Here is a 21,751-nt window from a genome sequence, read left to right as displayed (position 1 = left end):
TATTCGTTTTAACAGTACAGTTTACTGCGATTGGCTGGCAACCAGTCCAGGGTGTCCCCTGCCTACTGCCCAGAGCCAGCTGAGATAGGCGCCAGCACCCCCCGCGACCCTTGTGAGGAATAAGCGGTCAAGAAAATGGATGGATGGATGGACAGTACAGTTTATGAATGTATTTTGTTTGTATAGCATAAAATTTGTCTTAACATGCTGAACTATGAAGAAAAATACATAAAACTTCAACCACAATAATTATTAAATGAATACCTCTCTAACAGTGTCAACCAACAGCTCAATTTAATATATTGTATGGCATGGGTTTTGATACAGCTCTGGATCTCATTATAGGTCAGGTGTTTTGACTTGTGAGTTTACATATTCCAATATATTAAGGAGTGTCTAATCAGCAACATTCTTTCCTCTCAATACAGTATTCACTGTTGCACACAATTCTTCATTCCATTCATGATGTGGTTTCACTGTAATAAGGGGGCTGCTTATCTTTTCCTCTCCAATGGAGGATGAATGGGCTCCAAAGTGTTGCCATATTGTGGCCATTCAAGCGCAATGTTGCGAGTGCAGCTTCCCATTGGAGGGATAAATGGGCTGGTAATGGGGCAGGAGGCCCCCAGCCTGTTGTAGAGTGGAGAGGCAGGTGTCAGGCAGGCCACCTGGTCAGTGCAGTTCAAACAGCAATCGCAGGAAATGTGACCAATTTCAAAAGCAGTGCAGACCCATGAATCGCAGAGGCTAAAACTACACTCTCGGTTTACTCTACCTTGCCACATTTAGCATGCTCTTGGCTGTACTGGTCTTTGACTGCCTTATTGATTTTTGCCGCCACATCTTCTTTCTCATTTGGAGAATTGTATTCTTCTTTTTAAAACGTGTCAGCTTTGCTGTTTTGTGTGTTGTGAAAAAGCCATCATTCCATCTCACTGGTGGAAAGACGGTTTTGTACCAAAGGTAGGAGCGGAGACTCGTAATCACCGTGAGCAATGAGGTGGAATAACACTCACTTTCCTCACTTCACACCCAGATAACTCAGTGGGGGAAATCCCCTTGTTGAATTTATACAGTTTTTATCCATCCATTCATCCATTTTCTTAACCGCTTATTCCTCACAAGGGTCGCGGGGGTGCTGGAGCCTATCCCAGCTGGCTTCGGGCAGTACACCCTGAACTGGATGCCAGACAATTGAAGGGCACACAGAGACAAACAACCACTCACACCCACAATCATACCTAGGGACAATTCGGAGCACCCAATTAACCTGCCATGCATGTCTTTGGAATGTGGGAGGAGACCAGAGTACCCGGAGAAGCACAGGGAGAACATGCAAACTCCACCCAGGAAGGACGGAGGCTGGACTCGAACCTGAGTCCTCAGAACTGGGAGGTGGACGTGCTAACCACTCATCAACAGGTTTTATGCATTCATTTATTGTTTGAGTAAAATCTGTTAACTACCTTAAAGTCAGCTCACCTGCTGTAATACGATTCAACTCCTAGAGCCTCTCGAGAGCTGGCAATGTGCTGCTCCAATGATGAGGCACTGGCCACCCCTCCACCACCGCCACCTCCCTCCTGGAAGTCTGACCCTACTTCTGATAAGCCCTCACCCAAGTACACCTCATGAAACTTCAGGATGCCTGCAGAGACAAAGAGAGGCCACATATACAGGTAAATGTTGTCATTTTCACCACACATAAATAAGCTGATCGCGTAACACTTTATAGCAAGGGTGTCCAAACTTGTTCAATCGAGGGTCACATACAGAAAAAAGGAAAGATGCAAGGGGCAATTTATCATTGTGCAACTTTATTAACTTATTTGCTCCCAAAAAAGTATTAATACGTTTTCGTTCATATTTTAAGTGTGTCCCAAAGACGTATTTATACGTTTTTGTTTTGTTTGGTTTTTATGCTAGAGCATACAGAAGGCTTTGATGCAGCCTCTCAACTGCAAAGAATGATTTCAGAAATGGTAGTTATTACACAAACGGCCAGCAGGTGGCAGCAGAGCAAAGGAGATCGACCAGGGCCATGTTGAAAAAAAAAGCTTAATTACTCACAATTCTAAACAGATTTGTGAAAATTGATTAAACTTGCTGCAAAACAGAAACATATAGAAATACACTTTTTTTTCCTGATGAAAGAAGAGACTTTAATCTTTATTTTGATAGGTTCCATGTTTTTATACCAAAAGAACACAATATTCTGTGGGCTTTGCAAAATCAGTCAAAATCCAGTAAAAGAGCCGGGAGCGAATGGGATTGCTTCTGTGAAAATGGCTGGGAGCGAATGAGTTAAACATACTAAAAACAATCAATCTAGTAATTAAGTATTGGACTACAGCTATTTGTGTATGTATTTATTTAGGTTGTTTTTAACATCTGTGATAGACGATAAGGCAAACAGTTTGGGATTTTTCAGGATAAGGGTCGCTACAAAACGAACAAAATGCATTTTTTTTTATATGTGAAGCTTGTGCACCCCGACCACAACTTCACCCCAACCACAGGAGGAACTAGTTTGAATAAAAAGCAACAACATGCTTCCTCATGTTGACATTTTGGCAACAGTCATGATTTATGATCGGAGAGGGCATTTATAAGGGGCAAATGCAAAGTTTAGCAAATCTACTCAAAACTCTCCTTGAACTTTGTTAACTGTGAATAATAGAAAGAAAAAAAAATCTGGAATCTGCTCTGCAAAATGCAGCCCTCCTATGTTTTGGAATATTCAAAGCCAAGGGCTAATACCAACAAAATAAATACATTCAATTTTCAATCCCCAAATATTTTCTTTTTTCTTTTTTTTTGTCATAACATGAAGAAAGACTGAATCTGCAAAAGTGCATCCATGGAGCAAAATTAATAAAACACATTCCCGTCAATAAAATATAAGGGTAAGCTGTCTTTGCCATCTGGTGCACAATATGACAGCTCTGCTGACTTTTGGGGCGTAATTTAAGTTGGAGCAGCACATGATGGGAACTGGAATTCAGGCCGTCAATTCAAACGTGTCAGTGCATTGAGCTGTGCATGTGTTTTGTTTCGTGTGACATTAATGCTCATTCATTCCCATGTCCATTCAGGCTATGTAAATGTTACAGCTAAGTAATGACACCATTTTTTTTTTTTGTGAGTGCAGCCCCTTCAGACAGCGCCATGTTTGTGTACCAGCTGGTTACCCGGGAATGCCAGGAAGTGAACAGACAGGCGATTAACGAGCAAGTGGTTCCCTCTTCACTTGGGGCAACATAAAGCGTGTTGATGATCTCCATTGTCCCTGAAGTGTTGCCTTCATCCGTATCAATAATGCTGGGGTGCCGAGTTCATCCGGTTGCCTGTGAGCTGGATTTGATCAAATGTTAAAGCTTGGTGGAATGGGACATGGGTCATGGCTTTTATTTTCCTTCCTTGCACAAAGGATCAGTAGCAAAGAGCTCAGTATGGCAATCGTGTGACATGCGCTAATCACGCTCAAAGAAAATGGGTCCGCTTAAGACGCTGGAATTTCTCGACTCATAAAAGATCAGGCATCTTAGTGCCACTGCCTGAGTTGGTGTGACCCAGTAGTCGACAAGAGATGAGAATGCACCAAAAACTGAAGGAGGGAAAAAGCAGAGTGAGGAAAAAACAACCAAGAGATGAAAATAGATTCTATGTTCGATGGGGTTGTGTTTTGTTTTTGTCAGGTGGGAAGATATTGCCACAGTGTTGTTTGGCTCTGTCACTAACAATTAGCATGGTTCAGAGGCGGAAGCCCCATGAGGTGGGGAGGCCAATGCCAACAGTGAAGTGGCAGGTGGTGCTGCAGCATGGTGTGAAAACTGGCCTGCGTCAACCCATAGCTCAAAATAACACTAGAAAGTTTGAAAGGGCAAGTAAATAACTTTTTCAAACTTGAGTTACTTCATAATATACAGGTACATCTGATTTCTGCAAATAATTGCCTAAGTCTATTTTTTTTTAGATTTTCAGGAAACTTTAAAAAAAATTGACAATTTGCATCATGGGGAAAAAAAAAATGAATTGGGCAATTACTTTAAGAGGGTGACAATATGGTGAACACATTTTACCTGGGATTAAATAATGTAAAAAAATATCATGTTGATTATTTGGTAAATTACCAGTATCAATGCATAAATGTGGTCTAGATAGAAGTTGAGTAAAAATACTCCAAGCCAAGTCAGTTCTTACCTGCTCCTGGGGCTAGTAGCCAACTGTACAGGTAACCAGCAGCCATGGAAAAATAAAGCACCAATGCCCTCTGGCTGTTGACGGTGTCCAAAATGTGCTCCACTGTTACTGGGGTGTAGGGGTCTGAGTCCTGTTGGCCCGTCTGCCTTTCAACCAAAAGGTCAGCGAAAGCTCGTGTACGTCCTCGCTCCGCCACCGCCAGTGCCTCATCGTGGTGCCCTGTTGTGTGCAACAAAAAACATCCAATGCATAGCAGTCTTGAGAAACTGACTGGAATTTGACATTTGGAAGAAACGTACCTAGGCTCACAAGGACCCTCTGGAGAGCCTGGTAGCAGGAAGTTTGCAGGTCAAACAGGGAAAGTTTGTAGTCTGTACTGTGTTGTGCTTCATGTCTGATGGTCTCGAATAGTGCAGATGCCCGGTAAAGCTGCAACAACAGCAGGAACTTTCATTCAGATACTTTTTATTACTTGAACTATAAAATCACATTTAACTAAAACTGGTTTTGACTCATTGAGTGAGTCTCATATTGATGTTGTGATCAAGTTTCAGGGCTCATGGCTTGCCCAGTGTGAAATGTATGTACGTTAAAGGTCTATTTTAAAGTGTACACATTTATAGAAATATAAGAAATGATGGTCCATCATTTAAAACTTTCATTTAAAATTGTTGTCTCAGATTTAGTTGCTAGATCCTAATTAAGACAATTTCATCACCACCAAGCCATCAAAAAAATATGACATTTCTGAGCAATGAGTTTCTTTCTACCATAACTAGTGTAAATTGATCAAAAGATGCTGTCTGCCACTAGGTGGTAGCATCACACCTACTCGATTCAGCATGTTCTCCAGCTGTTTAAACAAGGAAGCCGCTTAAATTTGTTGATGAATTACCATGCAACTCAAGTGAGCGTCTCTTCAATTCTTATTTGAATGGACATGGAAAAGGGCAAACCATTATCTCGGCATCTTAGGTGGGCAGCATTCACACACTGCTTGGCGCTCTGTGGTTACTGGATGATTTTATTCACTGTCAAATGTTGTATTTAGAAGAGCAGGGAGATGATGGAAAAGCATGTTCGCGGGAAGTGTTACACTTTGCCAACCGAGCTGGCTAGGAGTGCTGATTCATTGAATCCATTATTGATTTCCTATGCCTGCGCCAATGGCCATGCTGTAGGAGGACTGAAAGTGCAACAGAGCCACTCTCCAGGAGTCCCGGCCAACACAAAGGCTACAGCACTCTGCTCACAATACTTGATCACAGTCACACGAGACAAACAACCGCAGTAAATAAAAGGTTGCAGCTCAAGGTGAAATGATTTGTATCAATGCTGTTTTGATTTGAGAGAGAGAGAGCGAATGATTCTTATTAGCACACATGCATAGACTAGCTCATGTTGAATATCCCAAGGTCATGCTGTAAAATCTGTGAGAGGGAGTGGAGACGAGAGATCAGTTGAGAATCTCTTCGCTGTGCTGCGTTAGTGCGAGGAGAAGCTGTGAATCCCCGGGTGATTCCGCTGATAGGGCTGTGGGCTGATTACTGCTGTGCTAGTTCCATTTGTAAGATTTTGCAGACACCCCTTTAAAAGTGAAACCCATTTCTCAAAGCATCTCGGCTGGGTGACAATTCCAGATGTTTGTGTCTTATGGTGACCTGTCGGGCTGTGGTCCAGACAACAGGGACACAAATTCAAAATGTCACCAACCCGAAACGTGGCTTTTATCGGACATGTTAAGTAAATGTCATACGGAATCAGTGATGCGAGTTGGATGCACACACTCTTCTGGTCATTTCTGGAAAAGACAACCTGCCCCCTGGGGAATGGCCCTCTCACAAATTACATCAATGGTAAACACTAAAGTTTAAGTAACCGTCAATTTATTGATTTTAATGCTCTTCTGACATATGGATGTCAAGTGGTTGTCAGAAGAGTATTTTACTGATTAAAATTAACATAGGTCAATTTGAGTGTCAGAGTGAACAACAGGTCCATAGCAACGGTTTTACATATAGAGAGGATGAAGAATGTGAGGTCAAGTGCTTTCATTTTGCTTATACTTTATGTTTTATGAATATCAATTAAAAGTGAGGGTCATGGGAATTATTGAGGCTAACGCATTCAAGAACACCAGCATCTACTGAAACTCAAACAGAATTCGCCTCTCCCACTGCTCGTTGAATCAGTGGGTGTTGGTGTCTGTGGATCTCACTCTGCTTTATCTATCCTTCCCTCCTTCCTCTCTTTAGCTTTTCCTCTGGTCTCTTGAGATCTCCTTAATTAATTTGTTGGAATTTAGAGGTTTCTGGGGTTGGCGTAAGACTCTGGTTTTGTAACCATGTGGATGGCAGGAGGTGCTTGGTTGGTGCTGTATTTCACCTTGATTTATCTTTCTTTTCTTTGACCTTTCCTCTGGTCTCCTGACCTTCTGAACTTCACGACTCTGGCGAGACTTTGAAGTATCTGGTTAAGGTGAAGTGTAATGGGATTTTTTTTAGGTTTTAGGTGAATTAATGAGTACAAATTTACACGCATTTACATGCACGCACACACGCATGCACGCAAACGCACACATGCACAAAAAAGAGAGAGAGTGGGACCAATGATCATAAGATGTTGAATCGGTAAGACAGCCGAATGAACAATTCTGAGCTCTCGCTTAAAAAAAAAAAAACAAAGAACAAAAAAAAAACTTGACTTTGATCAACACCTTTTTGAGGCTAATACAGAGCTATTCCAAATGCAAACCAATACCAATAAAACCTGGGAGTAATCAAATAATCTGATCTGGGGGAAAAAAAACAACAACCTGATTTGTTGTATATGTATATGTTTGTTGATATATAGCAAGTGTGATAATCGAAAAAATTCCCGCGCACGGTTGTTCAAAACTCAGTTATATCTTTAACCATTGGTTAAGTAGATTTAACGGACCGCTAACTTTAACGACAGTTTTATCTTGTTCAAAACTCTGTTAACTTTAACTGGCTGTTAACTTGCTGTTAAAGACTATCGAGGGCTTGACTTTGACATTGGTGATTAGTCTGATGAAGAGTTAAGCACACGTTACCACCTAGCAGTAATACAATTCCAGGTCTCATGCTGAGTCAAAAGAGAAAGAATAAAAATGTGTTTTTTAAAACAAGTTCTAAAAATGGACAGAGGGAAGTTCCCCAACATTTAGTGGGAGGTGATTCAAAAGAGAGGTTAGCTGTGATGTTTCTTGTTTGCTTTCGCGTCAATCATCATACAGACAACAACACTGTGAACAGCAGCTAATTATTTAATGTAAATAAATTTAAATTAAATATATTTATATATTTAATTTATATAAATTAATTGCATTAAGTTAAATAATTTTAAATTAAATATAATTATAAGAATAAAATGTTTATTTGAAGTTAAAACAGTAATTACCAATATTAGATGAAAAATACCCACATATTAGAAGTATGTAAATTCAAAAACAAGGCAAATAATTGTAATCTTCCATCAAAATATTACATTACATATAAATACAAATCAGTCAAATATACAAATATGTTTGACAAAAAAAAACAGACAAAATTATGAGAAACAAAATCAGACAAAAACATGCAATATTAGATGCTACAAAAATATTTCACAAAATAATCACTGAAAATACACACGGGAGAAAAAAATAAATGATGATAAATTAAAAATAATGTCACAAAAACTCTGATATTACTTGATCCATTGATTGAGTGACGTTTTCTTCGTCAGCAGAAAACTTCCGGACTCTTTTATTTATTTATTTATTTATTTAGTTATTTATTTATTTTTCCGGCGAGTGCAAGGGGTCACTTGGATAGTATTCCATTGCTTTTGCCGACCCGGAAGTAAACAGAAAGAGGAATTGTGGGATATGTTGGTGCTAACCAGTGACGTAAACAGCACGGTTAACTTTGACGGTGCCGGTAACAAACGGAGAAACTAACCATGTGTTGAACAACGCATATTTAACTGCCAGTTAGTTAATGGTGGGTTAAGAATGTAACCGGCGGTTAAACAGTCGTTAACATAACTGAGAATTGAACAACCGGGCCCTGGTTTTTATTAGACTTCTTTTTCTGCTCAACACCAACTATTATTAATTTAAATCCTTATGTAGTACTTCAGTTGTTTCTTTCTTCTCCAGGACATTCCAATCCCATTGCATATTTGTAGCTGCTACAGCAAATGTTTATACAATGGTTCAGATTGATTTCTGATTATCTCTCAGCCTCACAATTGCTTATATTCCGTAGACAGCTCTCTACCTTTCATGTTGGTAAAATAAATGTCACAGGCAAAACTCAAATACGTAACTGAATGTAGAAATTAAATCAACAATGTAATGAAACAAACACACCTGCCAGCCACATGTTCTGATGTTTGCTTCAGTAAAAAATGGGTGGGTTCAAACAAAAGTTGATATCTTCTAAATTGTGTTATCAGATGCAGATGTAAATACCTGGAAATGAATGCTACAATGTTGCGCTCATGTCCCGTATTTATCTTTTGATGTCATACCCAAACATTTTCAGTCGACTGCAGTAATGATCAAATCAAATTGGTATCATTGTTACTAAAACGAAACAAGTTGTAGTAATAATTTTGGAAAAGAGCATATATTTGTTTTGTAATACTGGATTCTTTGAGGAGAAATACCAAGAAGCAGATGTGGGTTCAGTGCCTTGCTTTAGGCACATTGAGAGTGCTTGAAAAGTGAACAAAGCTCTTCTTTTTTAAGTTAAGAGTCTTACAGACTAAGTTCCTACTAGTCTTATTTATTTATGAAATAACATTTTAAAAAAAGGACATGAACAGCATCCTCAAACATAGATCTTACTGTTGATCTGACTTGTTTGAAAAAGATATTAGAGTTTGTCAAATCATGTTGCACCTGTTTGTCAGAATAGTAACACACTGAATGGATTATGCTGCGGTAAAACCTCAAGGTGGCTGTTCCACTGCGAAGCAAGCATGTGTAAAGAAATCTGTTTCTAGGATAATATTTGCTTTAATTGAATAAAAATTCCTCAATATGACGCAAGAACACTCATCCTCCATTCTAGTCACTGCCTCGCTTTGGTCTTTGAGAACATTGAAAGCAGTCACAGGATGCAGGATGGAAAACACATTTATTTGGGACACGATGTACATATTTTTGAGTATTAAGAAAAAAAAGGTTTGGACTAAAGAGATTTAAAAGATGAAAGTAGCTCAATAACATCCCCATAGCCACACATGGAAAAAAATACATATAACTGTGGCATGTGGACAGACTGCAGCAAGTGATGTTAAGGGGATATTACATGCCTGGCAGGTGGGCAGCGGGTTGAACAGGGGAGTGTGTGTATGATATGTGTATGTGTGATGTGGAGATCTGGGACTGCAACAATACACACAGACAGAAAAAGTAGTCTTCAGACATCTGTCTGCTCAGATGACAGCGTTTACCAGTTCAACACACTCCACAGCATATTTCCAGTTGACATATGCTAGCTGTAAAGCAGTCAATATTTGTCTTGACTTCAACTATTCCCTCCTATTCCCTCCCTAACTATTTGGATTCTGGAACCATTAATTCTGTAACTTTACACACACAAACAATTCTTCTTCTAACGAAGATTAGGCCAAAAGGTACAATTGTGTCTTCTTCTTTTAAAAAAACACAAAAAAAGACAATTAAAAAGTCAATTAAAATTTCCATTGTTAACTCGCTATTAGTTGCAATTTAATCACACATTTTATGTTTTAAATGTACACTGAAACTTGAAAAAGGTTTTTATAAAATTGTTCATTAACATAAAAGTGGAAATATGTTTACCTCATAAAAAATAGTGTTGTATCTTTTGATACAGTAATCTTATAGTAACTCAGTTATCTGAAGTTAATATTTCTGGTACGTTACAGTTAAAAGAAGTGTAAAACATTAAGTCATAGAATTGAGTTGAGGTGATTTTTCTACCACTAGATGGCAATAGCGTTTCATGTTAGAGCTTGGTGACAGCAACATTGGTACATTTTTTTTTTGTCAAGTTAAGAGTAGCTTAATTAGAACACTAATCAACTTATGGTCTCCTGCACATTCCACTACCGGTACTCCCAATTCTCCGCAAACACAATTAATCGATGATGTTATACGATCTTCTGGAGTGCCTGAAAAAAATCTGCCTCAAGTCGAAAGAGTGACTTAGAGACACTTCAAGTAACAAGACGGGTATACACTCAGCTCTTGCTTCTTTAGGTGGTCTGTGTGTGTCCAAGCAGACCCCTTTGTGAGCTGCAGCAACCTAGCTCAATGCTAACTGCTAAACACTAGCCTACCAAGTGTGGTTTTCTCTTGAAAGAGGGAAAGGTGGTGGTTCGTCATAGACCAAATGGTTCCTCCATTTTTCTCCTCTTTAAACATTGTGTATATTGGCTGCAGTGCAGTGCAGTGCATATTGAGAAGGTAATTCATACGTGGGATTTTCTGTTGCAACCAGAATTCTCCAAGTACATGGCTATCTAAATAAGGGTTGCTTATTAATCCGTTTTTTTTTTAAATTAGTTGCGTTAAACGGCCTTTTTGTTAACTCATTGTTAACATGCTAATTTTGACACCCCTAATATACAAGTATGCTACCGTATGCTGAGCACAGTCTAAGGCACATGTGGCGGATATGAAGATGACAGTTCAGATTCAGGGTAAGTCAAGGAAAGACCAATCGGCAATTCACCTGATGTTGGGCCTCCTCCAGATTCCCACTGGCCCACAGAGACAGCCCCAGACGATGGCGGATCTTTGCCTCCTCCTCACGCCGAGCTAACTGCTCTGCAAGCCGCAAGCCTGCCAGAGAGGGGAGGAAGCGTGAGAGGACGAGCGTCAGAGGAGGCAGAGTAAAAATTATTCAGAACAGGCGGACTCGTTCGAAGGAACAGATGTAAGCATGGCGTGGCGCTGATGTTCTGCCCGTGAACAGGTTTACATATTTGGCCTTGGTTCGAAGATGCAACTCGCACTGGGACAAGCACTTTGAAAGGCACACATTCAAAGAGAACGGCTTCCGGCCAATCAATGCCGAGGATCAACTGACTCAGCAAACACAAACACACACCTAATGCTTACACAACAAAGTACATCATTTCATGAACACATCTACAAATGTTTACAATCCATCAATATCTAATAATGGACCTTGAGCAAAGTATATCACTTTACAATTGGTGTTTGTAAAAGAGCTCATGCAAAGATTTTATCAAAAGAGTATATGGAACAAAGGAAAACTGACTTAGAGTAGGGCGGTTTATTAGGTTTGAACAACAAACTGTTGTGTTTCAGTTTTTGTTTGAGCTGGGTTTTATTTTATTTTGGTGAGTGTGTTGTGTTTGTCTTGTGTTCCTGTGTTTCCCCTGTCTCGTTATGTCTGATTAGATCCACCTGTGTGTCATTCCCCTTCCTAGTGTGTGTTGACCAATCAGCACCCTATCCCTATTGTGTTCCCCAGGTGTTTCTCATTAGTGTTGGTGTATTTAGGCTGTTGGTTTTGTCTTGTCTGTGTGGGTCATTGTCTATGTCAGAGGAACATGCTGAATTTGTGTTTAAGAGTCAGTCAGTTGTTTCATTTCCTTTCTAGTCTCCCCCACATTGTCTAGTCACGTTTCTCCACGTTCTGCTCTAGTCTCCACGTTCTGCTCTTGTCTCCACGTTCTGCTCTTGTCTCCACGTTCTGCTCTTGTCTCCACGTTCTGCTCAAGTTTCCACGTTCTGCTCAAGTCTCCACGTTGAGCTCAGTAATGCCATGCCACGTCTTCCACGTCATGACAGGTCTGTCCACAATCAGCCAAATCTTCTCACGTTCCGTCCAGTCCTTTATTTAGTCAATGCTAATAAAGTTCCTCACATGGTCCTTCCTGTTGTCTCACTGCCATGTTTTTCCATCTTTGGGTCCATCCATCCACCACATACCATGACACAAACAAACTCGTCAATGACCATTTTTTACTCTTTCAAAAGGACTCCTTTGTGGTAAAGTGGTACTACTAACTGTGATATTTTGTGAGACTGCGAGAAGCAAATATGAGAGTTATCAATGTACATGTCCATGCCAGTATGTGCGCAGTGTGGAAGGTGACTACATATAATAATTAGCTGTGGCAGATCACCTGCAAGCCTGCAGTTTGCCTTTCACTTGCAGTCCCTCAAGCAGTGGCGCGTATGTCATATCTTTGCATGTGTCCTTAGCCTGCCTGCTGGGTACTTGGTTCTGCCCAATTACTGAGAAGAAAATTCTATCCAACCGAGAACAATGACGGGAGGTGGAAGGAGGGTTGAGAGAAATAAAAAGGCCGGCTGCTGGGCCACACATCACCCATAAGGTGTTAATTGCACTGCAAACAGTCAGCAGAATGCAATAAGCAATTCCTTATGGGAAGTCACTTAAATGCACTTATAAGTCTATTACCTCGGCTTGCTTATGTGATGGCTGAGTCTAGACGTGCTTTTGGTCACAGCTAGTAGAAAATGGGCCAAGCCACGCTCGTTGTACTGTGTTTTCCCGGCAATACTGGAAAACGGTCTGTGGCCGGAGAAGATAAGCCAAGAACAGAGAGCATGACCTGAAACTATTCCACAAACCTCACCAACACACCACGTAACCGTAGACTTCATGGCTCCTCTACGGCCACGCTAGCCGGCAGTCTTTGAAGCCTGATTCCGTCCACCAAAAATCCTCTATCCCCCACTCCTCTTATCTTTCCACACAACCTCCCTCTTTCCCCTACGCATGGGCTGTGCTCTTCTTTTCCTCTTCCGCAACTACTCATTTTCTCATCTCTGTGCCTCCCTTCTACCTGTTTCATCTTGACTATGGCGGCAGTGCTCGCAGGGCCTCGGCACTGTTTAGGGCTCATTAGGCGCTGGAACAAGAGAAAGGAAACAGATCTAAATTATCCTCTTCATTCTCTGACAGCCTCACCCCTCATTCATCCCAACTGTAGCGCTGAGCCTTTCATCTGCCGAGGCACACACATACACACACACACAGGCACATAAAGCCTCTCATTCTCTGAGCTGCTCTGTTATAGTTATTTTATGATCAAGCCGGAATGTCAACCAACTCTATGTTTTCTTTATTCTCCATTTGACAGGGAAATAATACATGTGAATTATGACTCATGCCCATCTCTGATTCGCCTCTCTGCCCGCCTGACATCTTTCTTTTCTCTTACTCCCAGTCACTCTCTTCTTTCCAAACGCTCTTGTTCCCTCTGTTCTCCTTCTCTGTATCACTCAGTGTCTGTCACTGTCACCAAGCAAGCCTTCGGTGCGCCCCGCAGGCACAGTCACGTTGCAGTGGCTGACACCAAGATATGGCTGTGCCTGGCTACCCCCGTTAAGCAACCACAGAACATGTTAAAAGTGGCTTGACAGATGGATGAGAGAATCTCGGCAACCCCCCAAGGACCACACACCTCCGCCTTTAGACACAGCTTTTATGTGCAAATATTGCATACGAATGTATGAGGAAAAGGCCACAGAATCTCATGTTTGCAGCACAAGTGCATGGAGGTACAATCAAGAATCTTTACTGTAGTTAAGAGACACAGTTTTTAGTTCAAAATTTCTTTGCGACAAGAAAAACTGCGAATCAATCCTAAGAAAACCCAAAATTCGCTACGTTCGCGAGCATTCACCGCTCAATAAGATACTAGCTATAGAGGTCACTGATATTCCCAATCTCAGGTCTAGTTGATCCCAAACACGTTTGATGCTAACGCCATTATGTCACTCTTCATATCAGAGCTTTAAAAGAACCTGGATGGCACATAGTAAAAGAGAATTACATGATACAGACAGAGAAAGGGTTGTGAAGTATCACGCTCAACACCTCTTCCTGCCGCTGTGTCGTGTTGAAAGCAATTGCCACTGTTTGACTCACACCAGATTCTGTCGCTAACGCTTTACGCATCAGTGCGCCACTATGAAAAAAAAAAAAGTTTTCTTAGATGGGCAATTTGTAAAAAGAAACGGCAGTTAAATTCTGTCCTTTCTGATGCTGATCTCTCATTGAAGAGGCTATTGATCAAGGGGGAACTGAGCCCAAAATCCGAATGATTAATTAATATCTTTAGAGTTATGTCTCAATTTGTCTGTAAAGTATAGCATACGAGAAGATGAGACAAAGTGTTTTCCAACCAGGACTTAATTGGTATTGACAAGACAGAGTATCAGACACTGATGTACACAAACTGACTTGGGAGGTTACATGGAACCAACAATGCTTGCTCTAGTTTAAATCTTTCCTTCTGACTTTGTGGTCTGGGTAGATTGGCCAGAAATAATTGGCTATTAAGCATAGTGAAGGCAGAGTTTGTTTCCACAGCCAGACTGTGCAACAATACGAGGACAGCACTGGGACAAGCAGAGACATAACGGGCTGTCGCTTTTGTTTTCATTAAGTTTCAAAAAGCAGGGTGTGCAGAGGGGCTATGGGGTTTCTAAGACCCAGATAATACAAATACTGCCAATTTCTGGCAGCTAGAGAAGATGGATTCCGGTTTCCTTGCATTCACTCCCTGCAGGGTGAGCTATGACTCACCCCACATAGGAGCTGCAATTTTCTCGGATTCAAACAGGGTTTGGGTCATAAAACAGTGGGTGTGCCTGAGCAAGGGGTCTGTTAATGGTCATGCGCAAAGCTAGTGGAGTGGATATTTAGCACACATAAATGGGGGACTACAACCTATCACATCTGTACTGACTGAGATAATCAATTTTTGAGAGGCCAAGCCGGGTTTTTCTTTTCATTATAATCTGACACGTGCAATGTGCCACTGTGTGAAAAGATCTGCTGGCAACTCGCTGCAAAGAACTCTCTGCGGAAAGTAGATACAGAGGTGGGTAGAACAGTCGGCAGTAAACAGGAAAAAGGCTTTGGCTCGGATCCACATAGGTTTGCACAGACACAAATACTGGAATACCTATACGACAAGCGAGACAAGGGCAGATGCATAAAATTCACCCTGAATCCCCTGTGCACTCATACGCACAAACACACATATACAGCCACACAAATGTGCATATCCTAATAAAAATGTAGCAAAGGCTTAGCAGCAAATAGGCTGTGAATTTCGTATTCATGAATTCACAAACTCTAAGCCTATCAGCTCAGGTAACAAAGGCAATGCTCATTGCAGTTCTCGCTGCCTCACTCACCTTCCTGCAGGTACATGACAGCTTGTGAATAGTTCTGCAGTGCGTGGTGTGTTCTCCCCAGGCTGCCATAGGCTAGTGTCTTGGCAGCCAAGTCATTAGTCTGCGCTGCTACACTTAGATGCTGCTCTTGGAACACAACTGCCCTCTCGTAGTTTCCCAGAGACTCGTAGGTCAGGCCCAGGTTCCCGTAGGCACGAGCTTGGCGTGTGGGGCTTCCAGCTTCCTCGGCGATCTCTAGGTCACTCTGGTGGCATCGCAGCGCTGTCTCATATTCTCCCATCGCTTGGTATACGGCGCCTAGGCCGCAGCTGGCGTCGCCTTCTAGCAGTCGATCTTGGGTGTCACGAGCAATGACCAACTGGCGTTCCAGACAAGAGATGGCCTGCTCGTAATTGCCTAATTGGCTGTGGAGCGCGCCCAGTTCACCGTAGGCCTGAGCCTTGACTCCACACTCTCCCAGCTCATGAGCCACCACTAGCCGCTTCTCAAAGCACACCAGCGACTGTTGGAGGTTTCCCATTGCCCTAATGAGAGAAACAGAAAGTATCAGAAAGAGGTGCGAACATACAGACTCATGAAAGACGATACAGGTGTGATCTGTAACGATGGCAGAGTCCGTCGTTGACGGATGCCTACTTTTTTGGCGAGTCCTTTACGACGCGAAGTCTTGAAAAAATATACGGACAGATTCGGTCAAACTGGTTCAGTACAAACGGTCCTTCTCATTTTGTGTATATTTATTAGGCGCTTGCATCGTAACACAATCGCCGAAAAAGCGGGCACTTGCGGGCCGAAAAGATGGATATCCGTCAATAACGGGCCAACAGAGAGACAAACGTGGCCACCTCTGAATGATGCAAATTACATCCACAATAATAAATATAATATAATATAAAATCAAGTGTACAAATATAAGTGTCTATATTTTTTAGGACACTTGTATAAGTTTTTCTAATTCTGTAGAAATTTTATATTTGCAAGCCTGGATATGAAATTCATATTACCGCTAGTTTGACATTTTTTAAGATGCGATGGCTCAGTGTTTGAAAGAAGCCTGTCTCACCTCTAGATTGTATACGGTGTGTGCAGACAGAGGTGCATTTGTCCCATTCTAAACCTATAATTGGCTTTCCTATCCTTCAAACTTAACGAGCACTCACAGTTCAAAGGGTATGAATAGGTATGAGAAACCCTTCAGAGTAATTAATGTTGTGTGATAACATAAGTACTTGACTGAGGACTACTGGAAGATGAGAGGGGCTTTGTGAGTGATGACTTTTAATTCTCTCTGAACTCGTGCATGTCGAATACCACCACGTGATTGCAACGGCGCTGATGACGCACATGAAGTAAATAATTTGCCCGATGAGGACTTCACAGCCAACATTTTTGTAAATATATTTTCACTGTAGACTCCTTGATTGTGATTATTTGACACATAGATGTAAACAAAAAAAGCACAGGTTGGCAGAGGACTCCTTGAAATCTGATCTTTTGTGTGTCAAAACGTCTTCACGTGCGGATAAGATTGGCACTGGTGAAGTTGCTGAGGCAGTTAGCACTCGTCTAGCACAATAGCTTTACTATCTCTAAATGAAATAATATGCAAACAAGGATAACTATCATTCTTAAATATATTTAGTAAATACAACTATCAGCAGCAGAAACAAGCAAAAAAAAAAGCAACCTCAAAGGTGTTTTTTGTCTATTTATTGCTTTGTTTGTTTTGTTTCAGAATATAATTTTGTATTCCACTGTTTTTTTCCATGGTTGTTGCATATTTTCATTAGCCTGGCAAGCCACACCCACTTTAAAACCCACTTTCCTTCTTTCACAAAAATGGGTCTAGACAGGCTCCCATTGACTGCTGTTTGGCCCGGTTTAAAAGAAACTGTGCAATCAAATTTGTTTATTTGCTGTGACATATACTTTGTAAGTAACGTCACTCTTCGGTGGTGGGAGTCCATCCTAGCATTCAAATTGGCGCGCGGGAGAGAGGATCGTTTTCATTTAGCATTAAAGTTCAGTTTTAAATGACCAAAAACACATGGAGTCATAAAACCCCAGCAGCTGACGGCACTAGGAGCATTTATTTCAAAAGACGATGTGTGTCAAGACCATTGACACATACAGTATGAATTGACTAACAATGCTGTTTATTCGCTGTTGCCACCAGCGGCCATCTTAGGTTGAAGCACATCTAACTTAAATAAATTGATTTCCCCGTGGCATTTTCACGTAGATTTGCTGCCTCTACGGCGAAAATGCCATCATTTACTGCATATGGTTTGACTAAAACGACCGTGTGATGCGCTACATGCCCATTTCATTTGTAAGACTATGATTATGTATGTGCAGGTCAGCCATAAATTAGTTCAAAATTTATAGGATGTTCCCATAAGTCACTTTTCTAACGTCACACCCACTCTTCACGGATTGGTTCTTTCCACTGTCTGTTTGGTTAGGTTTGCCCCGCCGTGCTTGATTGCAACTGTGACCAGTCTCATTCACTGATACAGCGTTGAAATATTTTCCTAACTAGGGACCCAGGAACTTTTTTTTTTTTTTAAATCACAACACGTGCGAGATGAAAATAAAACATGCACTTATTGTATTACGGTTTCTGTACATATTCAGTTGTCAGAATATTTTGATGATGATGTTCACCATTTTCAATTGAAGCAGACTCACCTGTGCCCATTCCCCAAGCCTCTATATGCCTTCTCCTGATCCTGCATACGATTGAGACTCTGAGCTACTGACAAGTACTGGTCATAGTACTTGATGGCTTCCTCAAAGTCACCAAGGGCCTCATAGCAGTCTCCAAGGTTTCCGTAGGCCCTGCCCCTGTCCATTATTGCCTCATTACCACTTAGTTGCTGCAAAGTAGCAAGCTGTTGCTCAAGGTACCCAATAGCTTCCTCCATCACCCCAACATTCATTTTCGTTATGCCCATGTTTCCATACACCTGCGCCTCCACAACAGGATCCTTCAACCTCTGCCCTAGTTCCAATTGCTCTTCATAGCTCTTGAAGGCCATGGCGTACTTCCCCAACGCCATGTAGACTGCCGCCAAGTGACCATGAGCTTTGCACTCTCCAGACATGTCTCCAAGCTCTTGGTAGACCTCCAGCTCTTGAGTGTGGTAGCCTAGAGCTTTGTCATATTTATGCACAAGTCTGTAAGTGGCCCCAAGAGCAGCATAGGCGCAGGCCTCCATCCTGCGCTCCTTCACCTGAAACCAGACACAAAAAAATTAGAAACACACAATTACACTGAAAACATTTGCTGATCTTTTTTTTTTGACAATATACAAATATGCATGTTATTTAGTACCTGATGAGCTAAGGCTAACTGCTGCTCATAAAACTGAATGGCTCCAGCCACGTCTTTTTTACAGACAAATATGTCCCCCAGGTTGCCAAGAGCTCTGAAGCGAGCCTGTGAATTATTCAGGGACTGGGCAAGAGACAACAGATATTTCTGACACTCCTCGGCCTTAGCAAAGTCTCCGAGGGCTTTGAAGGCCAAACCCAGATTACAGTATGCCTTAGCTTGACTTAGTTTGTCATGAAGGTCCTTGGCCAATGCGAGGTCCTGCTCGTAGTATTTGACAGCATCCTGGTAGTTTCCAAGGCAGTAATGGGCATAGCCTAAATTGTGACAAACTTTGCCTTCACTTTCCATGTCTTGGAGGTCAGGGGACAAGCGCAGGTACTGCTCATAATAGGGCACTGCCTGAGGGAATTCTCCACGAGAGCAGTGAAAGTTGCCAAGGTTACCCAGGGCTCGCGCCTCGCTCTGGACGTCTCGGAGCTCGCGAGCAATGTTGAGATGGTTCTGGTAATGCTGCAAAGCCCGATCGTGCGCTCCCAAGGATTGGTAAGCCACAGCCAAATTGCCATGAGTGGATGCCTGTGAGGCCCGGTCATTAACCTCCATGGAGATCTGCAGCTCCTGACGGTGGTAGCGAACAGCCTGGTCAAAGACTCCGAGGGCATTGTAGGCATTGCCCATGTTTCCATAAGCCCTCCCTTGTGCGGCATAGTCGTTGAGCTCTTGAGCAATGGCCAGGTGTGTTTTGTGCAGTTTAAGCGCAGTCTCATAGTCTCCTTTCATCTGGTGAATAATACCTGTGAAGACAGAATATTAAGTTTAAAGACTCCAAAGGGGTAAAATTACAGTCGAGAAAATGCAAGTGTCTTGTCAGCAAGGACAAAACAAGCCATTTGGTTGCAAAATATGCTCTCAGTGCCATCTGTTCTCTGCTTACACTACACACTTCCGCGCAATTACAGTCATTATAAATGTAGTGCGATCAAAAGCTGTCTTTTGTGTCTTGAAATTACTTTTATTTATTTATTTATTTTAAATCAACGACTCTTCCATTCGAGTTTGAGATGATTCTGATGAAGAACAATAAAAGAGCGGCTGAAGTTGACGGAAAGCTCAGCAAACAACTTTAGATTTAGATAAGTATGGAAAAACAATAAATAATCGAGAAGCTGGTGCCGGATGTATTATCTCTGATAAAATATGATCCTATGAAAAATAACAGCCATCTGCTGCAAACACGCATAACCAAACACACACACACATTCCCCCGGAGATCCACCAGCCTATGCACAACAGCAATCTCAAAGGATTGTAAAAACTTCACAGCATATCTAATGAATCTAGGCTCCTATTCTCCGAGAATTGTCTTTCACTGTCGTGAAGAATGAGAGTACATTTCACTAGTAGCATTGATACTGCATAATGTAATAGAGAAACTCTCCAGGAAACGGAAGACAGATGCACAACAAATGTTTTTTTTGGTCACCACACTGTTTGTGAAGGTCTGTGCCTGTGATTTCTAAAGCCCGTATCTGACAGGCGAACATTTACGAAGCTAGGGAATGTTGATTTCTCATCAGGGTTCGTTCAAGGTCGCAACGTTTGCTAAACGTTATCTAAACATTCGCCTTTTGTTTCAATGGGTTTTTCTGGTCACGAGAACATTTTGAGCAATTTTAAAGTAAATATGTAAATATTAACTCATTAGCTCCCAAAAACGTATAAATGTGTTCTATTTTAAATGTTTTAAGTGTCCCAATTATGTTTTTATGTTGTTGTTTTTATTATTATTATTACAGAGCAAACAGAAGGCTTTGATGCATCTTCTAAACTGCAAAGAATGGTTGATGTAATGGTAAATGGCACTTCATTTATATAGCGCTTTTCCAGCTTAAAAGGCCCTCAAAGCGCTGTACATTTTGACTACCCATTCACCTACTGATGATGCAGCATCAGGAGCAATTGAAGGGTTCAGTATCTTGCTCAAGGATGCTTTGACGTGGTCACAATGGCATGGGATCAAACCCACAACCTCTGGGTTGAGAGATGAACACCATACCACTGATCCACGCCATGGTAAATGAAATGGTAATTACACAAACGGCCAGCAAATGGCAGTAGAGCAAAGGACATCAACCAGGGCCATGTTTAAAAAAAGCTTTAAAAAAAAAAAAAAAGGTCACAATTCTAAATAGATTTGTGAATAATGATAAAACTTAATTATATTCTCATGCTAATTGCTGCAAAACGAAAAACTGATAGAAATATACTTTTTTCTTTTGGTAGGTTCCATGTTTTTATAGCAATAGAACAATATTCTGTGGGCCTTGCAAAAACAGTCAAAATACAGTAAAACAGCCGGGATGAAGAGGATTGGTTCTGTGAAAATGGCTGGGAGTGAATGAGTTAATATGTAAACATTTTAAATATGTTTATAGTTTGGCAGATCGATGAGTCTGAAGTTAAAGTTAATAGTCTATGTTTTAACTAAAGTTAACCAACAGGAAGTCAAAAGGAAGACGACCACATAAATGCATTAGTCAAAAAAATAAAAAATAAATAAAAAAAACACCCTCAGCAAACCCAAGAGCCCTATAAATCCAATGAAATTTGTTCTTTGTCTGCATGTGTTTACAATTTGAAATTTGAAAAGATTCAACCTGATCTAATCTTGGTGTTGTAAGACGAACAAAAGGAATATTTTTTTTAAAAAATGCAATGAAAGCAAAATCCATATGTTGCTCCAGGCACTTTGCAGTACAAATATTTTATTTTGTAAAAATATTTCTTTTAGAACTCACACCTTAAATAATCCCCTCCGTTTTGCTTGTGAAGCATGTTAAGATTCACTGTGCAGGCAGCTTGGGGGAGCACTGACAGCTGTCAAAGTCACTCCCAAGGTTAGGGTGTCCTCAACACTGAGAGAACGAACTGAGAATATAATGCCTCCCCATGCATTCCCAGCAAAAAATGCTCCATGTTGGCTGAAAACGAATCTT

At 41.2% G+C, this 21,751-nt stretch overlaps 1 protein-coding gene across 3 annotated transcripts in view; it reads right to left on the bottom strand.

Annotated features, from left to right (window-relative positions):
• LOC144018846 (tetratricopeptide repeat protein 28-like) overlaps window positions 1-21,751 on the bottom strand; it is a 245,474-nt gene that overhangs the window by 26,024 nt on the left and 197,699 nt on the right. For all 3 annotated transcript variants that reach the window (XM_077521444.1, XM_077521446.1, XM_077521447.1), the window contains 7 exons: window positions 18,753-19,549; window positions 18,107-18,651; window positions 15,416-15,939; window positions 10,938-11,047; window positions 4,503-4,632; window positions 4,204-4,422; window positions 1,483-1,648 (listed from right to left, as the gene is read on the bottom strand). In XM_077521444.1, the coding sequence (XP_077377570.1) occupies window positions 1,483-1,648; window positions 4,204-4,422; window positions 4,503-4,632; window positions 10,938-11,047; window positions 15,416-15,939; window positions 18,107-18,651; window positions 18,753-19,549 (2,491 nt within the window). The remainder of the gene's footprint in view (window positions 1-1,482; window positions 1,649-4,203; window positions 4,423-4,502; window positions 4,633-10,937; window positions 11,048-15,415; window positions 15,940-18,106; window positions 18,652-18,752; window positions 19,550-21,751) is intronic.

Source organism: Festucalex cinctus, chromosome 5 (genome assembly GCF_051991245.1).
Source record: "Festucalex cinctus isolate MCC-2025b chromosome 5, RoL_Fcin_1.0, whole genome shotgun sequence".
Lineage (NCBI taxonomy): Eukaryota > Metazoa > Chordata > Actinopteri > Syngnathiformes > Syngnathidae > Festucalex > Festucalex cinctus.
This window is presented reverse-complemented; position numbering and strand designations above follow the sequence as displayed.